General features: G+C 38.7%; 1 protein-coding gene across 7 annotated transcripts in view; it reads left to right on the top strand.

Annotated features, from left to right (window-relative positions):
• Window positions 1-88: 88 nt before the first annotated feature.
• PURG (purine rich element binding protein G) overlaps window positions 89-19,154 on the top strand; it is a 44,478-nt gene continuing 25,412 nt past the window's right edge. For 2 of the 7 annotated variants that reach the window (XM_019556376.1, XM_019556375.1), the window contains exons 1-2: window positions 89-3,609; window positions 6,894-6,996. In XM_019556376.1, coding sequence (XP_019411921.1) covers window positions 233-1,252 — 1,020 coding nt within the window. In that variant the 5' untranslated portion in view covers window positions 89-232 and the 3' untranslated portion in view covers window positions 1,253-3,609; window positions 6,894-6,996. The remainder of the gene's footprint in view (window positions 3,610-6,893; window positions 6,997-19,154) is intronic. The other 5 variants (XM_019556378.1, XM_019556377.1, XM_019556379.1 and 2 more) reach the window with 4 other exon arrangements.

The raw sequence follows: 19,154 nt of genomic DNA, 5'->3' as shown, positions 1-19,154 counted from the left end.
TGGGGCGGCTGCGGGGAGGCCGCTGGCCGGGCCTTGTGGGGGAAGTTTGCGATGGTCCAGGGGGGAGGCCGTGGGCCCCGCCGGGTGCCGCTACTGCGTGCTCTGCCCAGCGGGAGGGCGGCAGGGAGGGAAGCATCCATCCCCCTGGGGCGGCTGAGAAGCAGAGCAGGCCCCACTACTGATGTGATGGTCTGTGTCTCTGGTGTGTGTCATTTCCAGCTGACTGGTAAAGATGGAGAAGGGGAGAGGAGGAGGAGGAGGAGGAGGAGGAAGGAGCCTGGGAGGCTCTGGCCTGCACAGGAGTGTGTACTCCCAGTCTCAGCAGCAGTATCAGTACTCAGCCTCCTCTCCAGGGGGCTGCATGGAGATCCAGGAGTTGGCCTCCAAGAGAGTGGACATCCAGAAAAAGCGATTTTACCTGGATGTGAAGCAGAGCTCCCGAGGGCGCTTCCTGAAGATAGCGGAGGTCTGGATAGGAAGGGGCAGGCAAGACAACATCAGGAAAAGTAAACTGACTCTCTCCTTGTCCGTGGCAGCTGAGCTGAAGGATTGCCTGGGCAATTTCATTGAACACTATGCCCATTTGGGCCTAAAAGGCAGCCATAGTCATAGACATGAGCACAGTAATGGCAAAGAGCAGGATCTGAGGAGGCGGCAGCCGCATCATCCACCTTCCCCTCCCACATCTGTTGGATCTGAAGAACATCCCCATAGTGTCCTGAAAACTGAGTACATAGAAAGAGACAACAGAAAATATTACTTAGATCTAAAGGAGAATCAGCGTGGGCGCTTCTTAAGGATTAGACAAACCATGATCAGAGGACCTGGCATGATAGGCTATTTTGGCCACAGTTTGGGACAGGAGCAGACTATTGTCCTTCCAGCACAAGGGATGATTGAATTCAGGGATGCTTTGGTCCAGCTAATTGAAGAGTATGGTGAGGGGGATATAGAAGAACGAAGAAGTGGGGGTGATGAGCCCCCTGAACTTCCAGAGGGGACTTCCTTCAGGGTGGACAACAAGCGATTCTATTTTGATGTGGGATCCAACAGGTATGGCATTTTTTTGAAGGTAAGTGAGGTGAGACCACCTTACCGTAACACCATCACTGTCCCTTACAAAGCATGGACAAGGTTTGGGGAAAATTTTATCAAGTATGAAGAAGAGATGAGGAGAATTTACAACAGCCATAAGGAAAAAAGAATGGATGTCAGAGGGGACAGTGGTGAAGAGCAAGAGGGTCTCGAGTAGAGTGCATTGAGTGCATTTCAACTGGCTGAAAGGCAATACAGAAAACTATAAATTGGCTATAGAGGTACTGATGTGTAATAGTTTGAAGAAGTCTCTCTTCTTTTTCGTAAGTCCTTTCCCATTTATTAGTAATAACTCCAGTACATACTTCAGGAGTCTGGTTATCACATTAAATTATACCCAACACATCTCTGAAATTCTTATGGGAATACCAGCCTCCAAAATCTATGAGTCAGCTGCTTCAATTGTCGAAGACTATGGAAGTATGCGTATCAGCACAAAAATCTGACATTCTGACCTTTATATAGTCTAGGTAAGGCTTGTGTTGCAGTAGAACATGATACAAAAAAACCCAACAAAACAAAACAAATGCATCTTAGGCTGAAAAGTATCAGTTCCTGCTTATGACAGGTTTTCCAGAAATAAATGTTGTCCATAACAAGTTAAAATCTGAAACACTTAACTACAGGGCATTTAACTCCCAAATTGACTTTATATGAATTTTATCTACTTGTATGTAAGGAAAAGTAGAAATTTTAAATCAGTATCTGTTGATTGGTTACTGAATTTTAAACTATATTCTTAAGGGGAAAAATCTCGATAGCAGACCAAACCTTTATAATGTACTAATAAAGAGTGGAATATTAATTTTTTAATTCCAAAATTTTGTGATAACCAAATTATTTGAATGCCACAGAATAGCAAATGTGTTCTTGAGCTCTGATTGGTTATTCCAAATTTAATGAAAATTAATAATGATCAGTTTTTCATCTATCTGTGATATTATATAAGGGTGAGAATTTTTTTAATGCATTTCTCAAAATTTCAAAAAATATTTTTGTATTGGTGGTGTTCTGGGGCTCCAGGAAGCAGCTGAGAGGTGGGCATTCTGGTGGTTGGATGATTGTTGTGATTGAGATTCCAGGGTTTTCTCCCAAATGTAATCATAGCACTTATGTAATGTTAAACGTATTAGGATAACTTTTGGGGGTGGGGGTTTTCTTACACTTAGAGAGAGACCTTATGGGGGATTTGGTGCATCATTTAATTTTCATATTTATTGGTAGCATATTTGCAATGCCATGGCTAAAGCTTTTAGTGTTTTTCATTTTCTTGATAAGTAATAGCTTTAGTAATAGTTTGTGTTTTAATAGTTCAAGATAATATCATGCTTCCAGTCAACCACACACACACTGCCTTCTCACTGTGGTAAATTGGAGCTATGATCTGGCTATTTCATCCTTGCTCATGGACTCTTATGTCTGTAATAAAGTCTCTTGTAATACTGTGGGATTCTTAGAGGGAGACAGTGCTTCAGGAGTATGAAGTTAGAAAAGGGGAAATGGATAGCATTTTGAATATTCTATCCTTAAATCAAGAAAATTGTTACAAGGAACTTTTCAACCAGGAGAGCCAGTTTCTGTCCCACAGAAGTCAGTAGGAGTCAGATTGGGCAGTGAGTTCTTTCTGTATTGCATCTGTCTATGTTCCCTGCCTTTTTTTTAAGCGTTTTAAAATATGCTCCATAAAGGTAGGGAAACTTACTATTACACAAATCAGCCTTTTTTATCAGTTGCCCCAGCATGTATATTAGCCACCTATCTTTTAATCCAAACATATATTGGACTGCCCAGAAACATATTTATCTGCCATCAAGATGTTTGTTAAGTCTTACTTTAATACACCTACACAATATGAAGCAAATTCAATAAATTCCAATGCCGCATCATATCTTTGATCTCCCACACCACTAACTTCAAAGAGGCCTGTGTGTGGGGACTGAGTGGATTGAGCAAGTAATCTGAATTTTAGCTTGAGTGCTAAAAATAATTTGTCTGGCTTAATTAAAAATGAATTTGCACCAAAGTCACCAAAGAACCGTTATGAAAATGTTATAGTTGTGATGGAAAACAATAGACATAAGGAAGTTAATTTCACTGTTTTAGGTGATTCCCCCTTATGTAACAGTTATGCCTAATAAGTAGTTGGCTTTGTGCCAAAAATACCATAAATGAATGCATAGATTGCTGTTTCATATATTCTCTAATCAAAATCAGTGTTTCCTTATTCAGTTACTTAATTGTTAGTAGGCCATCTGGCAATATGACAAATCAATTAAGGTTTATAATTTTTTCTTAATCTTGGGGATGCTGGTTCATATTCCATAGAGAAAAAAAGTTTTAAGGAGGTAAAAAATGGTATCAAGTAGCCTTCTGTTCTATTCTTGGTTTGATTATAGAATTTAGTGAAAGATTAACTGATGCATGAGATATTGTATCACTGATTGCTGCTGCCCATCACAGTGCCTGGAGTAATGATGACATTGTCAAATATTCCAACCACCTGGAGCTATGAATGTAGGAACCTTTTATGCTCCCCCTTTCCCCACCATCCCGGTCTCCCCTTTACTCTCCTTCCTCCTCCCCCATACACATACCTTCTCTTTGTGTGTGGCATTTTCCCCTGTACATTCAAGATCTTCCAGTTTAAAGTTATGTTTTCATCAGTCAATGTTTAAATCTCCTTTGGCTAATATGTTTAATGCCCATAAGTTTGCATTCCATGTGCTCCTTTCCTCTTAAAGGAGAGAATAGTTTCCTTGAACAAGTAATTTAAAAAGATAAATTTTCTTCACAGATTTAAACAAAAAACAAAAAAAATGCAATGTCGTGTTGCTTCTTAGTATCAGGTTGCCATTTTAATTATTGTATAAACCATTACAGTTACACTGCATCTTGGGTTTTAGAAGTGTTCCAGTTTAGATGCAGACCAGTGTCACTCTGCACCATTGCTTCTTAATTTTACTTCCTGTATTCATTTATTGGAGTTCAAAAAGAAATTAGCTTGTTTTAAATATTACCCAAGGAATTCAGCATTTGCTGGTTACTAAATAGGGCTCAATTCTCAGTTTTGACACACAGGCAGGCGCTGCCTTCTACTTTGTAAAATCAGCTATTGCACTTATTCTCCCACCTGAGTATCTAAGATGAAACCCGAGCCTTAATGTTAGTAGCTAGTTATTGATGGGTAAGCACTAGCTACTAGTTTTCCACAGCAATGTAAAGCACTGATGTTTGCAGAACTTCTATTTCAAGGATAATACAGCGAACTGGAAATGTAGCAATGCAAGCTTAAAGCGATTAAATTTCTAAACGGGTTCCTCATTATTTTGGCAGTGTATTCCCAGCTTTTGAGAGCAGCAATAACATGCTGCTTATGTGCAGAAGGGCCTATCATTATGCAGAGGAATACTGAATTCCTGATGCATTTTAAATCTTCATTCTTTAAGCCGAAAAACTGCCATGTCCCTTAAACTTGATAAAAACACAAGCTTATTTGCACTAAAGAGAATGGCCAAAAACAATTCTAGGAGGACAGGGTGAAGAACATCAGTCTGAACCTCTTGAATTAATAGGTTCTCATGAGAGAATTTTACATAAAGCCCTCACCTCTATTTCAAAGTTGTATGGTCCAGGCAGAAAATCTGTCAGTTCTATAATTAAATCATAATGCACTTTATACTTTGTAAATAATAGGAGCACATTTCTGCTACTAGTCTGGTAGGATGTGATTCAGTAAACACAGTCTAATTCTGAAAAGAGTGGTCTCCTGCATGCACATGTCTTTCAGAGACCTACCCAAATCATTTGATCCAGTTACACTGGTATATCAGAGGATAGACATTTATATTAAAAATCCTTCCAAAAAGCCTGACTTCTTTTCAGATGTGCTAAATACCACAACTCCCACTGACTGACTTTGAATTTGTGGTTATTCAGCATTTCTGCAAATCAGGCCCCAAACATTTATACTTGATTTAAGGACATGTGTTTATAAACTTTTTAGAGCTGGGTTCAGTAATGGCATCTTTCTTGGCTTTCTTCACCGCATCCAGAGATGCCCATGCAGTCCCAGAATAGTTATTTGGCATGGAAAGATTTTATGGGCTTCTGCAGTGTTGAAACTGAATAGTTTGTATTGAGTCCAGTCCCAAGTGTGTAAGCTTTCGCTCTAGTTAAAGTACAAATGTAATATGTTGTTAGCAAAAGTGTTACAGGGGACTTGTAAAGATTTCTGTATTGGAATGGTAAGGATCACCAGCATAGGACATCGTGCCAGTTGTGATCAAATAGATTATCAAATTTCTAAAATACAAAGAAAGTAACAGAAAGTCCTTAAAGGAAGGTTTAGATTATGGACTTGCAGAAGCAATAACCTCACTATTGCATCTAAGAGAGTGGAAATATGCTGTAATGCTTCAAAGTTTAAGAATGCTGAGTATCACGGCTTGAAAACTGGATACTTTAGCCAGAAAGAAATTAATCTATTTTTCATCGTAAGTGTTTCATATTTGTATTTAACATGTATAAATCCATATTTACATATAATTATACTCAGTATGTTCATCTGTGTATATTGTACTTACACAATAGCTCATGGAGAAATAATCTATTTATCTGAAATACACAATACTTTTTAAGGATGGGGCATAAAAAGTAACTTCTGCCACAACCACAGCTTTGATAAATGCTTTATTTCACTGGGAGCTGTTATATATGTTATGTAATGTTTCTGCATTTAAATGTTTTCATTTAATTTATTTGGATTTGGTGGGGTGGGAAGAGATAAGAAATCTGATATGAAAAAATAGTAGAAAAAAGTAAGGTAACAACTTTATTTCAAGGTATCTTTCATGAGAAATAAAGTTTTATACTTTACTGGCAATTACTTATAGAAATTTTCTGCGGGTTGCCATAGTGCTTTAAGTCTATATTTAAACCCCAAATGCTCCAAATCTTTATGTAAAATAATCATGAAATCCCAAATACACTGCTAGAAGAATTGAAAACTGATCTTCATACAAACAAATTACCATGAACAAATTTAACATACTTTTTTCTGCTAATCATATTTTAGTCTGAAGTCTGCATCATTCTTCAGAGGCAAATTAAAGAGTTAGTAATAGTTAGGAAGATTGTTATTCAGGTGACTGACAACCCTTTTAACCAAAAGTGTAGTAATTGTACAATGGAAATGAATTTATTTTTCTGTTTAATTTGATTGTGGGATGTTTTCACAGTGTGGAAAATGAGTTACAAAGCAAAGGTTATAGTCCCACTGTAGTGGTACATATCTGTTTGCTGTAAATACAATTATATACACCATTTACAAAATAATTTCTAAAAATATTATACACTTTGCATTTTATTTTCTATGCTACATCTTCCAAGGTGAAAAAATTTAATTGTTTCTTCTGTGTGTCATGGCTTTAAAAAAATCACCTTTTCTTTCCTCTATCCTTCCATGATGATTTAGGTTTAAAATAGTTTTTTTCCATTAAAATAGTCTGAAAATGTAGTTAACACTTAACATTCCAGCCATTGTGCTTTTGTACAAAAGTACATTAATACTATAAACAGAAATCCTTGAATGATTATAGCAATGTAGTTATAGATCAAGTACTTGTGTGCATGTATTTATAATAGTATATGTATCAAATACCTGGATGGGCAGATTCACGTTTTGAAATGCAACTGAAGTCACAGTCCTGCAATCTTTGCTGAAAGTAATTCTATTGGAGTATTTGTGTGAGGTAAGGATTATAGGATAGAGTTTACAAAGTGTAATTTATCTTTGTTAGTAATGCTGTAGGTTTCAGACTTGGACCCTAGTTCCACTGAAGTGAGTTGGAGTTCTGCCAGTTATTTCAATGGAAACAGGACTGGGCCAGTTTCCTTATACAGGTAGGTTTTTCAGTATCAACAAGTTATATTTTTGAGTTCAGAAGCCTTTGTCTGTAGGTATAGCTACACTGTATATTCTCAGTTCAGTAATTGATATAACTTTTTACATTATTAATGTAATGTAATGGCATTAATAATGTAAACAAGTTATATGTCTCTTACGTTGACCCATTGTACTTTCATTTTCAGCTGGAGTCATTAAGTTTTTATTGTACTGCTACAAAGTGAAAAGCAAGAATGGTTATCTGAAAGTAGCATAAGATTCATCCATTATATTGCTTTTATTTGTAGAAATGAACCCATACCTGAATGCAGTTCTTGTAAAGGTTATTGATTTTTCTTTGTATAGTAAATGCTTGTAGTTTATCTTTTAGAAGTCTTTCAACACTATGAATTTCTAGTTGGTGACTTTGTTTATAGTGGTAGAATCTTTTGTAAGAATGGTTGGATTCTGTCCTGGTTACAGAATAAAAGCTTTGTGTTTGGAAATAGTCCACTTTTAGAATTAGGCATTTTGGAAATTTGGAATCAGAATTTCTTTAGCCCAGCAGGTCTTTGAAATGTGAGGAAGTTCTAAATATTGTTGACAGCCTATTACATATTATGGGATTAGCAGTTTTTACTTTAACCAAACAACTTTTCCCAAAAATATACCACACCTGAGATCAGTACAGTACCTGTATTGTATGTGAGAAACTTTATATTTTGAAAGGTAAAGACCTAAGAAATTGTGATGGCTTCCTAGAGTGCCATGTGTTGCATGATAGCTAGGGGTAACTTGATCAGTTCACAAGCAAATTAAGCATATTTTAGCAGCATGCAAAACAGAATAGCTAAGAAGTAGCTAGAAGTGTACACTTCTAACAAAATTTCAGTTAGTGAAATAGGGCAACTTCTAAAATAGCCTGAAATAGCCACCTTAATTCAGTGGTGCACAACACACAAACCACATGCAGTCCACCAGGGTAATCCAAGTGGCACACTACGGTTCCTTATTAAACTACTTGATTAAACTAAAATGGATTTGAAATAACAAGTTTTGTGTCCTCACTGTGGACTGCTGCATTAATCTGCACATGTAACTGCATATGCAGCCCAGTTTCCCACTTGCAGATCTGCTGAAGGCTTGCATACAATCCAAACATCCCATGAGTGATAGCCATCCATGCTCATTTCATGATCGTAGCAAAGACCTTCAGTGCCCAGCTAGGGAACCAATCAGTCATGGTTTCAGGTGTAATAGAGAGATAAGAAAATGCTTTTGGTGTACTATGTTTAAAATATCACTTTTTCCACGTGAGAGTGTGTGCCTCATTGAATCCCTAGGGGTTCTAAATGTTTTAAAAATGCTAACAAAAGCCTCAGAGGACATCGATAACAGTGGTTTTCTTCTAGAAATGTCAAAGCATCAATTGAAGTTATGTTGATGTAATTGTGGCATTCCAGTGATTAATACAGTTGTTATTTTACCTGGTTCTAATTATTTTAACTTATGACCAAAGCTCTAGGGTATTTTTAAATTTATATTACATTTTAGGGGGGAAGAGGGTTCAGTAATTTTTATTTCCTATCTTTATGCCCTTTCCTGTTTAGTCTGTTGATCTGTGTTTTTAAATCTGATAATATAGTGGGATTCTGATCCATAACTTAGCTTCCTAAACTGTGCAATAATGCTACTTATAATAGTGTTCTTATTCCTCTTTGTTTTTGACAGTCCGATCCCTCAAACACTTAAGATGGGAACTGTGAGTTATGAAACCTTTAAACTCTTTGTGGATATACAGTATATGTTTAAAAAATATATTAAATCCCTTATGTGGCACTTAGTTGTAATTTTTTGAAGCAGGATAATCATGGGTATTAGAATCTGTATTTGAGTTGCTATTAAATATGTTCAATTAAATTGATTTCTTAATCATTATGGGGAAAATTCACCCCGTGGCAGAGGAATATCACATGGCTTAAGTGCCTTTTTAATCTGGATAATTTAAAATTGATTCAGCCTATACTGATTAGCCTATATTTAAAAAAAATAGTTGTTCTTAAACATTTAGCTGTGAGGTTTCTTTTACCCCATGATAAGTGTCAGTGGTCTCTCTGTGAGCAGACATGAAGTAATTGGGATTTTTCCTTTTAGCAACAGGATATATTATGTGTAAATTGTAGTAAGAACAACTTTTGATTTCTTAAATGTATTCAGTATGTAATAAACAGCCTAATTCATCAAGCAATATCAACATATTTGATGTTAATGTAAAAACAAAAAACTTAAACTCAAAATGATGTACAATTGAATCTCCAAAACTATCTTATTATAATATAAAACAATACCTGGAATAAATGTTATTGATCAACCTCAAAGTCCTGGAGATACCTCTCCAGTTATATTTGTAGTGGATCCTTTTATATAGGAACATGGTAGGAGAAAGAGAGGAGCTGTCAAAGAAGGTGGAGAAACAGAAGCAAATAGGGACAGGGGTGAAAGCTTCCTTCAGTGGTATGAGAAGGATAGGAGCACAGGGATTAATAACTACCCATACCCATGAGAAAAGGAGCTGAACAGGTACAGAATATCCTGTAACCACTAGCGAACACTTAATGCCAGAATCTAGAATGTGTCTCAGGAGTCCTTCCATGTTACAGGGGTGTAGGCTGTAGCTGTGTTGGTCTAAGGACAGAGGCAAACAAGGTTCTTAGGATAAATCTGTTATCTTTTATTAGATCAAATCAAATAGTTGGAAGAATTCTTCCTAGCAAGCTTTCAGGTTTAAATACCATTCATCAGGCTGAGGAAGCATCTGCAATTGGTATGTGCTCTTCCTGTATGGAATGAATAGTAAAGAAGCTGGCATGCATGCAAGAAAGCTTGTCAGTGAAGATGTAAATTGAGGAGTCACTGGATGAGAGACAGGCTGGGGATGAATGTAGCAGGAAACCTATCTACTATTTACCTGGTACATTCATCCCCCCCGCAGCCTGTTTCTCACCCACTGACTCCTCACTTTACATCCTCACAGACTGGCTTTCTTGCATGCATACCAGCCTCTGGCTTTACTATTCATTCCATCCAGGTAGAGCGCATACCAACTGCAGATGGTTCCTCAACCTAATGAAGGGCATTTAAACCCAAACGCTTGCTAACAAGAATTTTTCCAGCTATTTGAGTTGGCCTAATAAAATATATCAGATTTACCCTAAGAACCTTGTCTCAGGAGTCCTGAGTCTCAGCATGTCAGCAGTGAAAACTACTGACAAAGTATATGCACCTCATCCATCTTCAAAGCTGGCCCACAAAGATGACAGTCTACTACAAAAAGTACTTATTCTGCTAGCCTTAGAGGCAGAGACTAGTGTAGTAGACTTTAAACTTCTATTCCTGATGAGGAGACATGTAGAGGGCAATAAAGTTCCAAGTGATGCAAATTTTGTGTAGCAGGGAGTTCCAATTTGTTTTTCAGACTGTTTAGAATATTACCGACTCCCCCCAAAAAATAAAAATTGCAAAGTCAAGTAGTCCAAAGTTAAAATATGAATTAAGATCGCCTTATGCAGTTGCCCCCATCTTCCCATGTGTATTGTGATAGTATGTGATCATGTAAGGAGAGGCCATCGTCCACATGACCCTTGCTTCATTCACTCTACTGGCTAGCTAATGAATATACGAGAATGAATCAGGTTCTTTCATGAAGAAGATTGTCATCTGTAGCTCCCTGGTGCTTGTTGCAAAAGCTGACTGTTGTCCAGTAAACAAAGCATAGATTGCACTTAAAAAAACAATGGTCTCTTAGAGAAATTAATTCTATACTTGCTTCTTCTACAGACTTCTGAGTATGATGTTGAAAAAACTACTTAAAAAATTTTCACGGGAGCTTGCTAATTATGTGTTCCTTATTTTCTGCATCCCCATCTTGGTTCTGCAGGGCCTAATTTGCTGAACTGAAGTCATTGGATGCTTTGAACATATAAAGTGCAATGTAATGCAAAGTACTGTGAGAAATCCATAAGTACTTGACAATTTTACTTTTCATTCCCTGTGCCTCTGTTATGTAAAATAGTACCTCCCTAACTCACAGGGTTATGATGAAAATAAGTTTCATTAAGGCTTATAAAGCACCCGGATACTGATAATCATTGGCAAAAATGTCATAAGAACATTATTAAATCTATATTTGGTGAAAGATTTGCATACTGTGCAGTAAAATAGAGTTGTACATGGAATTTCATAGATTTCATAGACATTAGGGCTGGAAGGGACTTAGGAGCCCAGCCCCCTGCCCCAGGGGCAGGAAGTCAGCTAGGTTCAAAGGATCCCAGCAAGATAGACATCCAGTGTTTCTTAGAAGAGTCCAGAGTAGGTGCTTGTACCACCTCTGAAAGAAGTCTATTCCAGGCCTTGGGGGCTCGGATAGTAAAGAAGCTTTTCCTTATGTCCAGCCTGAAACGGTCTTGGAGGAGTTTGTGACTGTTTGACCTTGTCATCCCTTGAGGCAGTCTGATGAACAGGCATTCCCCCAGGCCCTGATGCACACCCCTTATATACTTATAGGCAGCCACCAGGTCCCCCGTCCCGTTCTCCCCTCCCTCTCCCCAAGCCTACGCTCTTCAGGGTCCCATGACTCTCAGCCTCTCATCATAGGGCCTGTTCTCCTGCCGGCTGATCATAAACGTGGCTCTTCTCTGAACTCACTCAAGTTTTTCCACGTCCTTTTTAAATTGTGGAGCCCAGAATTGTATTCAGTACTCCAGCTGCAGCCTCACCAAGGCGGAGTACAAGGGGAGAATGACGTCCCAGGATTTGCTTGAGAAGCTTCTGTGGATGCAAGCCAGAGTTTTGCTCAAATATGATGAACAAAAAAGTAAAGTAAAATAGCCAAGTCATTCCTAGAGTAACATCAATACTGCATGTTGACTGAGGCAAGACTTCTCTGGAGGGAAGAAATAGCATGAGATAAGGCAGTTAAATACTGTGCACATGCAGAAGGTAAAATTAAGAAGGCACGATGTGACGGTGGGACCTAGGGGTGCCGTGAACTCCCCTAGTGCCCCTTACCGTGCCAAATTGGTTTCAATGCACCCTTACTATCTCACCCGCCACATCTTTGATGTTAATATTGTTAAAGGGAGGTTGCCTTTTTATTCTCTTTGGCACGGTGCCCTGAGATGTCCCAGTCCGTGCTCTGCCTTCGGTGACAGTGCACTAAAGCCTCAGGGGCTACGCGTGGCTCCTACCACCCCTGTATCACACCCCAAGCCTCACAGGTGTACCAGACATTGTCTAGTCAATTCCCCTCTTGGCGCCCTCACGGGCACCCCCTGGCTCATCCCACAGTCGCCCCTGCCCTCATGGGTCATCTCCGTTGCCCGTGCCCTTACAGACACTCTCTGGCTCGTCTCACTGTCTGCCTGCGCCCTCACGGTGCTCCCTGACTCCTCCTGCGCTCACGCCCTGCACTGGGGCCTTTCTCCATGCTCACGCCCTGCACTGGGGCTCCTCTCACTCTCGTGGCCCGCGCTGGGGCCTTGCCTCGCGATCCTGCCCGCGCTGGGGCCTTGCCTCGCGATCCTGCCCGCGCTGGGGCTGGGGTCAATACGCCCCTAAACGCTGCACCCTCTCTGGCGCTGGGTCTCCATGCTACCGTGGAGCCCCCATGAGGCCTCCTCCAACCCCTTATAACCTTGCCCGGTCCTCTGGTCTTATAAAACTACAAACAGAAAACTCAAGCCCCTGGGCTACAACATAAATTTTAAGCCAGCTGCCTAACCATCATTCATATCCCTACCAGGTTTTCCTCCACCCAGCATCATCAAGCAGACGCTGCTCAGGCCATCAGGCTTCTCTGCTCTGCTTACTCCAGCAAAGCTCCCTCTTCCTCAGCTGCTGGCAGGGAACTCACTCTCTGCCCTCAGTCCTGGGCTTAAGAAGGGTCAAGCCCTGCCCCTTCTCGTCAGCTGGTATTCTCTGGTTGTCCTGGCAACCCGCACCTGCGCTGCCCTGGTGACTGGCAGCCAAGCCTCCCCCTCCTCACCACTAAGGGACTCTCCCTGGTTGCTTGCATTTCATGCGCAGGGCACTTAAGTGCCCTGCGACACATGATCAGGTGGGACTTCTTGACTTTGAGAGATTGACTTCAAATTTTAATGATTTTTGTATGCAATTCCCTTAGCATATTGCTAGAATTTTCCTGCAAGGATGGGAGGGTTGGTGTTTTGTTTTGTTTTTAATAGTCTCTAGTTCTGCCAAGCCAGACTGGATCTGCATGAGATAAAGACAAAGCCAAACTCTAGCCTAAGCACTATTCTTCTCCTGAATTTCAAATCTTGTGGTAGGCAGTGAAGGTATGAGGGTTTTCTCAAAAAATAATCTTTTTATATTGGAAGGTGTTAGGGAGCATCTATAATGGTTCACAGTTTCATCAATCATATTAAGAAAGAAGGAATATAAAATATGTTTTCTCTGACTGCCAAATCTCATTCTTCGCTACCTGCTCCTAAGCTAGCCATTATCAAAAGCAAATGCTGTAACTTACTTCCATCCTATAACATTTTGAGGATCCCCAATGTTCAAAGATCACAATACCATTTTAAACATCTTTTGTGAAATCAAATCATTTTATGCTCTCTTGTATGCATGGTCTGCTGTAGAATGCCTATTGATGAGTTATTACTGTGTATAATCCTATTAAAAAGGAGGACATGTTAAGTGGCATTCTAGGTTCTGAAATGTTAAACTAGGATGAACGAAAATAATATTTATAGTTTATAACAGATTGTTTGAATATTTGTGAGTTCAGGATAAATTGCTCTTACTGTCCTTGTGCTCTCGAACTTAAAGTATCCACAATCTTGTTTTAGCCAGGTGTACATCATGCAGATAAAAAAAAAAAATCATGTAATTAGCCTTCCCAAATCTCAGTTACAAAGGACCTGGCCCTAATATTAGATGGAAAGAAAAATTAGTTGGATACATTTTATTTTCAGTACAACAGCATTTCTTTCAACTTACTCAGAAAGGTCGAGTAGAAATACTTTATAATAATGTCAAAGAAATATATAGGGAAAATGCAAACATTCTTGAGAAGACTTTTTTAGATGTAGGCTTCCCATTTTTTCTAAAACCTAGCTTAGCCACAGAAATATTTGTGTAAATGTCATTTTTTTAATTAGTGCTTCCCCATAGATGGTTTTAGTAACCTACAGAACAGCTCTGATCTCAGGCCATCCAGTTGGGCAAAGGAATCTGGGGCCATAACCAAGGGAATTGCCATTTAGAGCCAAAACAAAATCCAGAATACCCAGAGCACCTTACAATGCAGTGCAGGTAAAGGTAGGGAAGGTGAGGGCACTGGCAATCATCTTCCACTACAAAGACATGGAAGCAGTTAATATATGTACAGAAGGTCTTAGAAATAGGTTCATACCCTGTGCTACTGAGGATGACAAAAAAATCCAATCCGTGCAGGCCTGACCTGTGATTGGGTGGATAAGTCTTTCTCCCTGCCTTCTTTTTTTTCACATGGGCACTACATTTGCTATTTTTCTAGTCATAGAGTGCTATCCCATAAGGGACAGATTCCATGAAGTTCTGTGCTGGAGGAGTTGCTATTTCATGTGGGAATTCGCTCAGTATTTCAGATGAAAATTATCCAGGTCCCCCATGTTTTTAGCAGGAAGAATCAAATTTTTCTGCCACCTCTGGCATGGTAATTCTTATATTCATGTTGTCCTTGCCCTGTGATATACCACCAAAATTCTCAGTTACCACTTCATTCTGGTTAAAAACTAAGGCAAAATAGTTGTTGAGTTTTGGGGTCATGCTTAAATTATCTCTGAACTTCAGTCTTCCCTCAGCATATAGTGGACACACTTCTGTTAGTTTTACTATTCCTCACAAGGTCAAGCTCAACTAAGGATTTGGTCATTCATTCTTACTCTGTTCCAGCATTCCTTAACCACAGAAAGACATTTCTTTTTACTGATTAATCTTATTTTTCCATTGTGGTAAATCTTTTGCTTATTTCTGATGGCTTTTTTGAGGTTCTAGTTCATCCATGCAGGTCTGTAATCTTTCTCTACCAATTTTTTCCTCTTGTCTCGTGTACAAGCCACCAAGAAGATATGTACTTTTGCCTTAAAAGATAGTAGTTCCATGCTACTACCCTGTCAACATCTCTTAGCTCTTTAATCAAATAGGCCTGTTAAACCAATTGCCTTAGTTTATCCAAATTAGCCCTTCTGAAGTCTAAGACTTTTGTTAAAGACTTACTCTTGTCCTTGCAGAAGTCCATTCTGTGTGAATCAAATGGTTAGTACATGGAAGATCAAGCCTGTTTCTAATTTAAAGCCACACTTCATACCCACCTGTGAGGCTACCTTCCATCAGCACTAGTGGCAGCCAGTCTCTCTCCCCCTTAATAGAGTTAATAAGGCATTCCAAAACAGTTCAAGATATTGTAGGCTATAATGCTTAACTAGCAAACAGTTTTAAGTGAAGATAACAATATTGTAGGATTTACCCACAGTTCCCAATTCATACAAATTGTGTGTGATCTTTTAGACCACAGCATGGTAATTTTTTAATATCTAGAAACTGGATTATATTATAGCAGTTTACTCAAGAACCAGTTGGCAAATACACCTTAATATTATATAATGAAGCAAGCCTATTGGCTTTTTCACATGTTATTTCAGCCTGTAATTGGTTATTGTCATAGATTACTTACGACTGCATATAACTGTAACACAGTAAAGTATAATAATTCTGAGCAAACATACTGAAAACAAGTGTGCCTTGGTAAACAGCATTATTAGTAAGGGACTGTAGCCAGCTTTACTGGGGAATGTTCAGACATGGAACGACAGCAGCATTCAACCGAATATTTTCATATGCAATTCCAATTTTAGAATAAACATGTAACAGAAGTAATTAGTGCAAAAGCTCAGGAGTAGGCAAGTGCTTCATTTGATTTAAGTCAGAGTTGAGACACATTAGAAAAGCAGTAGCAGGAGAAGCCTGCATTGCTGCAATCTTTGCTGTACCTATTTTGAGCAGTTCAGTTTTTTAAAGTTACTAATCCAGAAATAAAAGAAAAACACATAAATACTAAACCACAGACCCATGGCAGGAATCTTCCAGAACCACATGATTAATATTAACATCATTTTCTGGGGATCTGATTCTCTACGTTAAAACAATTACCCAAACGCATACAATGCAGTAGGTATTGCTTTCTGACATGTAACTTACCATCCGTCTTCAACACCCCATCTAATTTGATCCATTGTCCAGTTTGTCTGATTCTAATGAAATCTAACTTGGTGTTACTCATATCTGATGGGATAGGAAAAAAAACTTCATTAAGAATTGAAGCTAACAGAAAGGGATTAAGCCTCTATTTAGACTACTGCATTTTTTTCAGGGTTGGAAAGAAGCTATACAGCTGAAAAGATTAGTTAGTGTCTGTTTTACTTATGTTTCTTGCTTGTAGAGATCTTATCTTAGAAGTTATAGGATGATTGCACCTTTTGGCCGGGCAGGAAAGTATGAAAAGCACAAGTGTTATCGTCAAGAACAGTGGTATTGCATGACCCAGAATCTAGAACCAGCATTTAGACTATTCCTATCAAATGCTGAGAGGATGGCCTGTGCTTCCCCCTGTTGAAAACATTCTCAGAAGATTTTTGGCTCATTGGAGTGGGGCACATCTTCCCTGAATTCATTGTCATTGTTTGTTGGCATTTGTTTAGATCCACATTATGAAAGTAATAAGCAACCATCTTCCAGTAAAGATTGATCTAGAAAGTCCTGCAAGGTCAGTAGAGCCAGAGAGATATAGTTATATTATAAGCTTATTGTGTCCCCACACTGTGAAAATGATCTATTATAGTAGTTCATGAAACTATAGCTTCTTATTGAGACTTCTCTCATGCTCAGCTTGGATAGGAAATGGTTGAGGTCAATGCTAGTGCTAAGCAGATCCAAAGTGTTGTAATTACTTTGGGTGAGAAATGTTATAACATTTCAGTTGTTTTAGTAGGGTTTCTCCTTTGGGAGATGGTCTTTTCAATGAAAAACATTATGTGATTGTATATAGTTTGCATTTATCCTTCTTTGAAACCCATGTTGAAACTAATTTAACAATCTGAAAGTGACTAGCTACCATCTGATTTAATTGGAAATTTGAAGAAAAATATATTGGATGAAGTCTTTAGGTGTTTTGATGTTGGCAAGGATTGCAACCAATGAAGCCACAATCACATTCCATTCTTTTACCTGAGCTGCTGCTGCTTCTGAGAGTGCTTTAGACCAACCCTGGGGGTCCACAGACTATGGCTTAAGGAGTACATGAAAAATAACTATGATCAATCAAAACTATGTGAACACCCACACTTAACATTCAAAGGAATCTGCATCTCCATTCCAAATTTTTTAGGCTTCTACAAATTAATACTTGAAAACCATTGCTTTAGACAGCTCTTGCTGGGTCTTGACTGATACACACCACATGCAATACTGGTAAAGTGTGTTATTCTATGCAGGTTCTGACATCATCTACTCCAAGCTCTGATTCAAGCTATGCCTATCCATTGAAGGAACTTCTGATTCAAGACTTGTCCTTGGGTTTTTTGTTTGTTTGTTTATTTTGCTTGTTTTTCCTCAACCTGCCAAAAGCTCTTGCTGAAGAATTAATTGGATTTTCCTAAGTAAAGATGTTATTCAGTCTGAAAAGCAAGGTAATCTGGCAACGTAATATGTGGATACAGCTTTATAAGAAAACCTTTCTGTTCTATCCAGGTATTGATTCTGCCTTAATCACACACCATAGGATCTTCCTGAAGTTGTAGTTTAGCATGTTACTAACAACTGAAATGTAAGGATTGTTCTTTCTTTCTTCCTTTCTTTCTGGGGAAAATTGATCATACAGTGTAGAGCTGAAGAAGTATGCCTTTGCTCTTGTAGCAGAAAGTGGTTTGCAGTATTGCCTGTAGGATTTTGTTCTATTGCACTTGAGCAGCTTTTAGAAAGCACTGTCTCCTGGATATTTAAGCTGTCACCTTTGGAATGGACAGCTGTATTGTGCCTGATAGTGAAATTTCTTCTGAAGATTTCACTGACTCGGGCATTTCATAGAGGATGTTTAGTTTTAGTAAAAATGAAAAAGTTTAGGCTCTATGATTAGTTTTTGCAGACAGTTGTTTAAATGATCTCATCTTCATCATCTTCTCTCTTAAATTCCAATTAGCAATTCTTCTTTTTTTAGATTGGATGCATCATTTTTCCCCAACTTTGTATATAATTGATTCTTGTTTTATACACTTATTATTTGTATTAATGTAGTGACTAGAAGCCCATTATGCTATTTGCAATACACATACGAAGCAAAAGGGCAGTCTTTTCCCCAAGAGTGTAAACATCTAAGTATAACACAGGAGAAAAGAGATGGGTACAGACAAATTGGGTGCACAAAGAAATAATGAAATGATATTGGCTTGCATAATAGGCAGTGGATTTAAGACTATTAGGCTAAGGACAGAAATTACACATGAATGGATATAAGTGATCAGAAACCATTTCAAATCTAACACAACAGAAATTCAATGCACATAAACCACCTCCAAAATGGCCAAAACTTGTTTAAGATAAACCTGGATGAATGTAGTACCAGACTTAACTGATTAAGGTTAAATCAGTTTATTGAATTTTTTTTCCCAGATCCCCTCCAGATTCGAGTTAACTCACAGTCCCCTAGTATCCCAGGATGCTTTGCACCTCCCCTGCAAATCCCCCTTGCAGGATGGGGGGGGCTAGCCTTGGCCCAAGCTCCCTGCTCCAGCCAGGTAGGGAGGCATGCTGTAGTGCCCCCGGGCTTCTGGCCTTAGCCACTGCAGGCATATGGCTGCATTTCCAGAATCAAAAGTGAATGTTTGTTCACTTGGTTAATCAGTTCAATTTATGCAGTTTACACTAACCTTTGAAGATTGAATTGATTCAGCCTTGGCTTTTTGACTGTGTGTACTTAGCCTTAGTATTTCCAGTGTTGTTAAAGGGTCTTGGTTTTTGTTGTTGTTGTTTTGGCATTTTGTTTGCTTGTAAGCATCAAAACTGGTTTGAAAGATCTGAAGAACAATGAATAGATGTTCTTCTCTAGATGTTTATGGAG

Source organism: Crocodylus porosus, unplaced genomic scaffold, assembly GCF_001723895.1.
Source record: "Crocodylus porosus isolate Cpor-Errol unplaced genomic scaffold, CroPor_comp1, whole genome shotgun sequence".
Taxonomy (NCBI): Eukaryota; Metazoa; Chordata; order Crocodylia; family Crocodylidae; genus Crocodylus; species Crocodylus porosus.
This window is presented reverse-complemented; position numbering and strand designations above follow the sequence as displayed.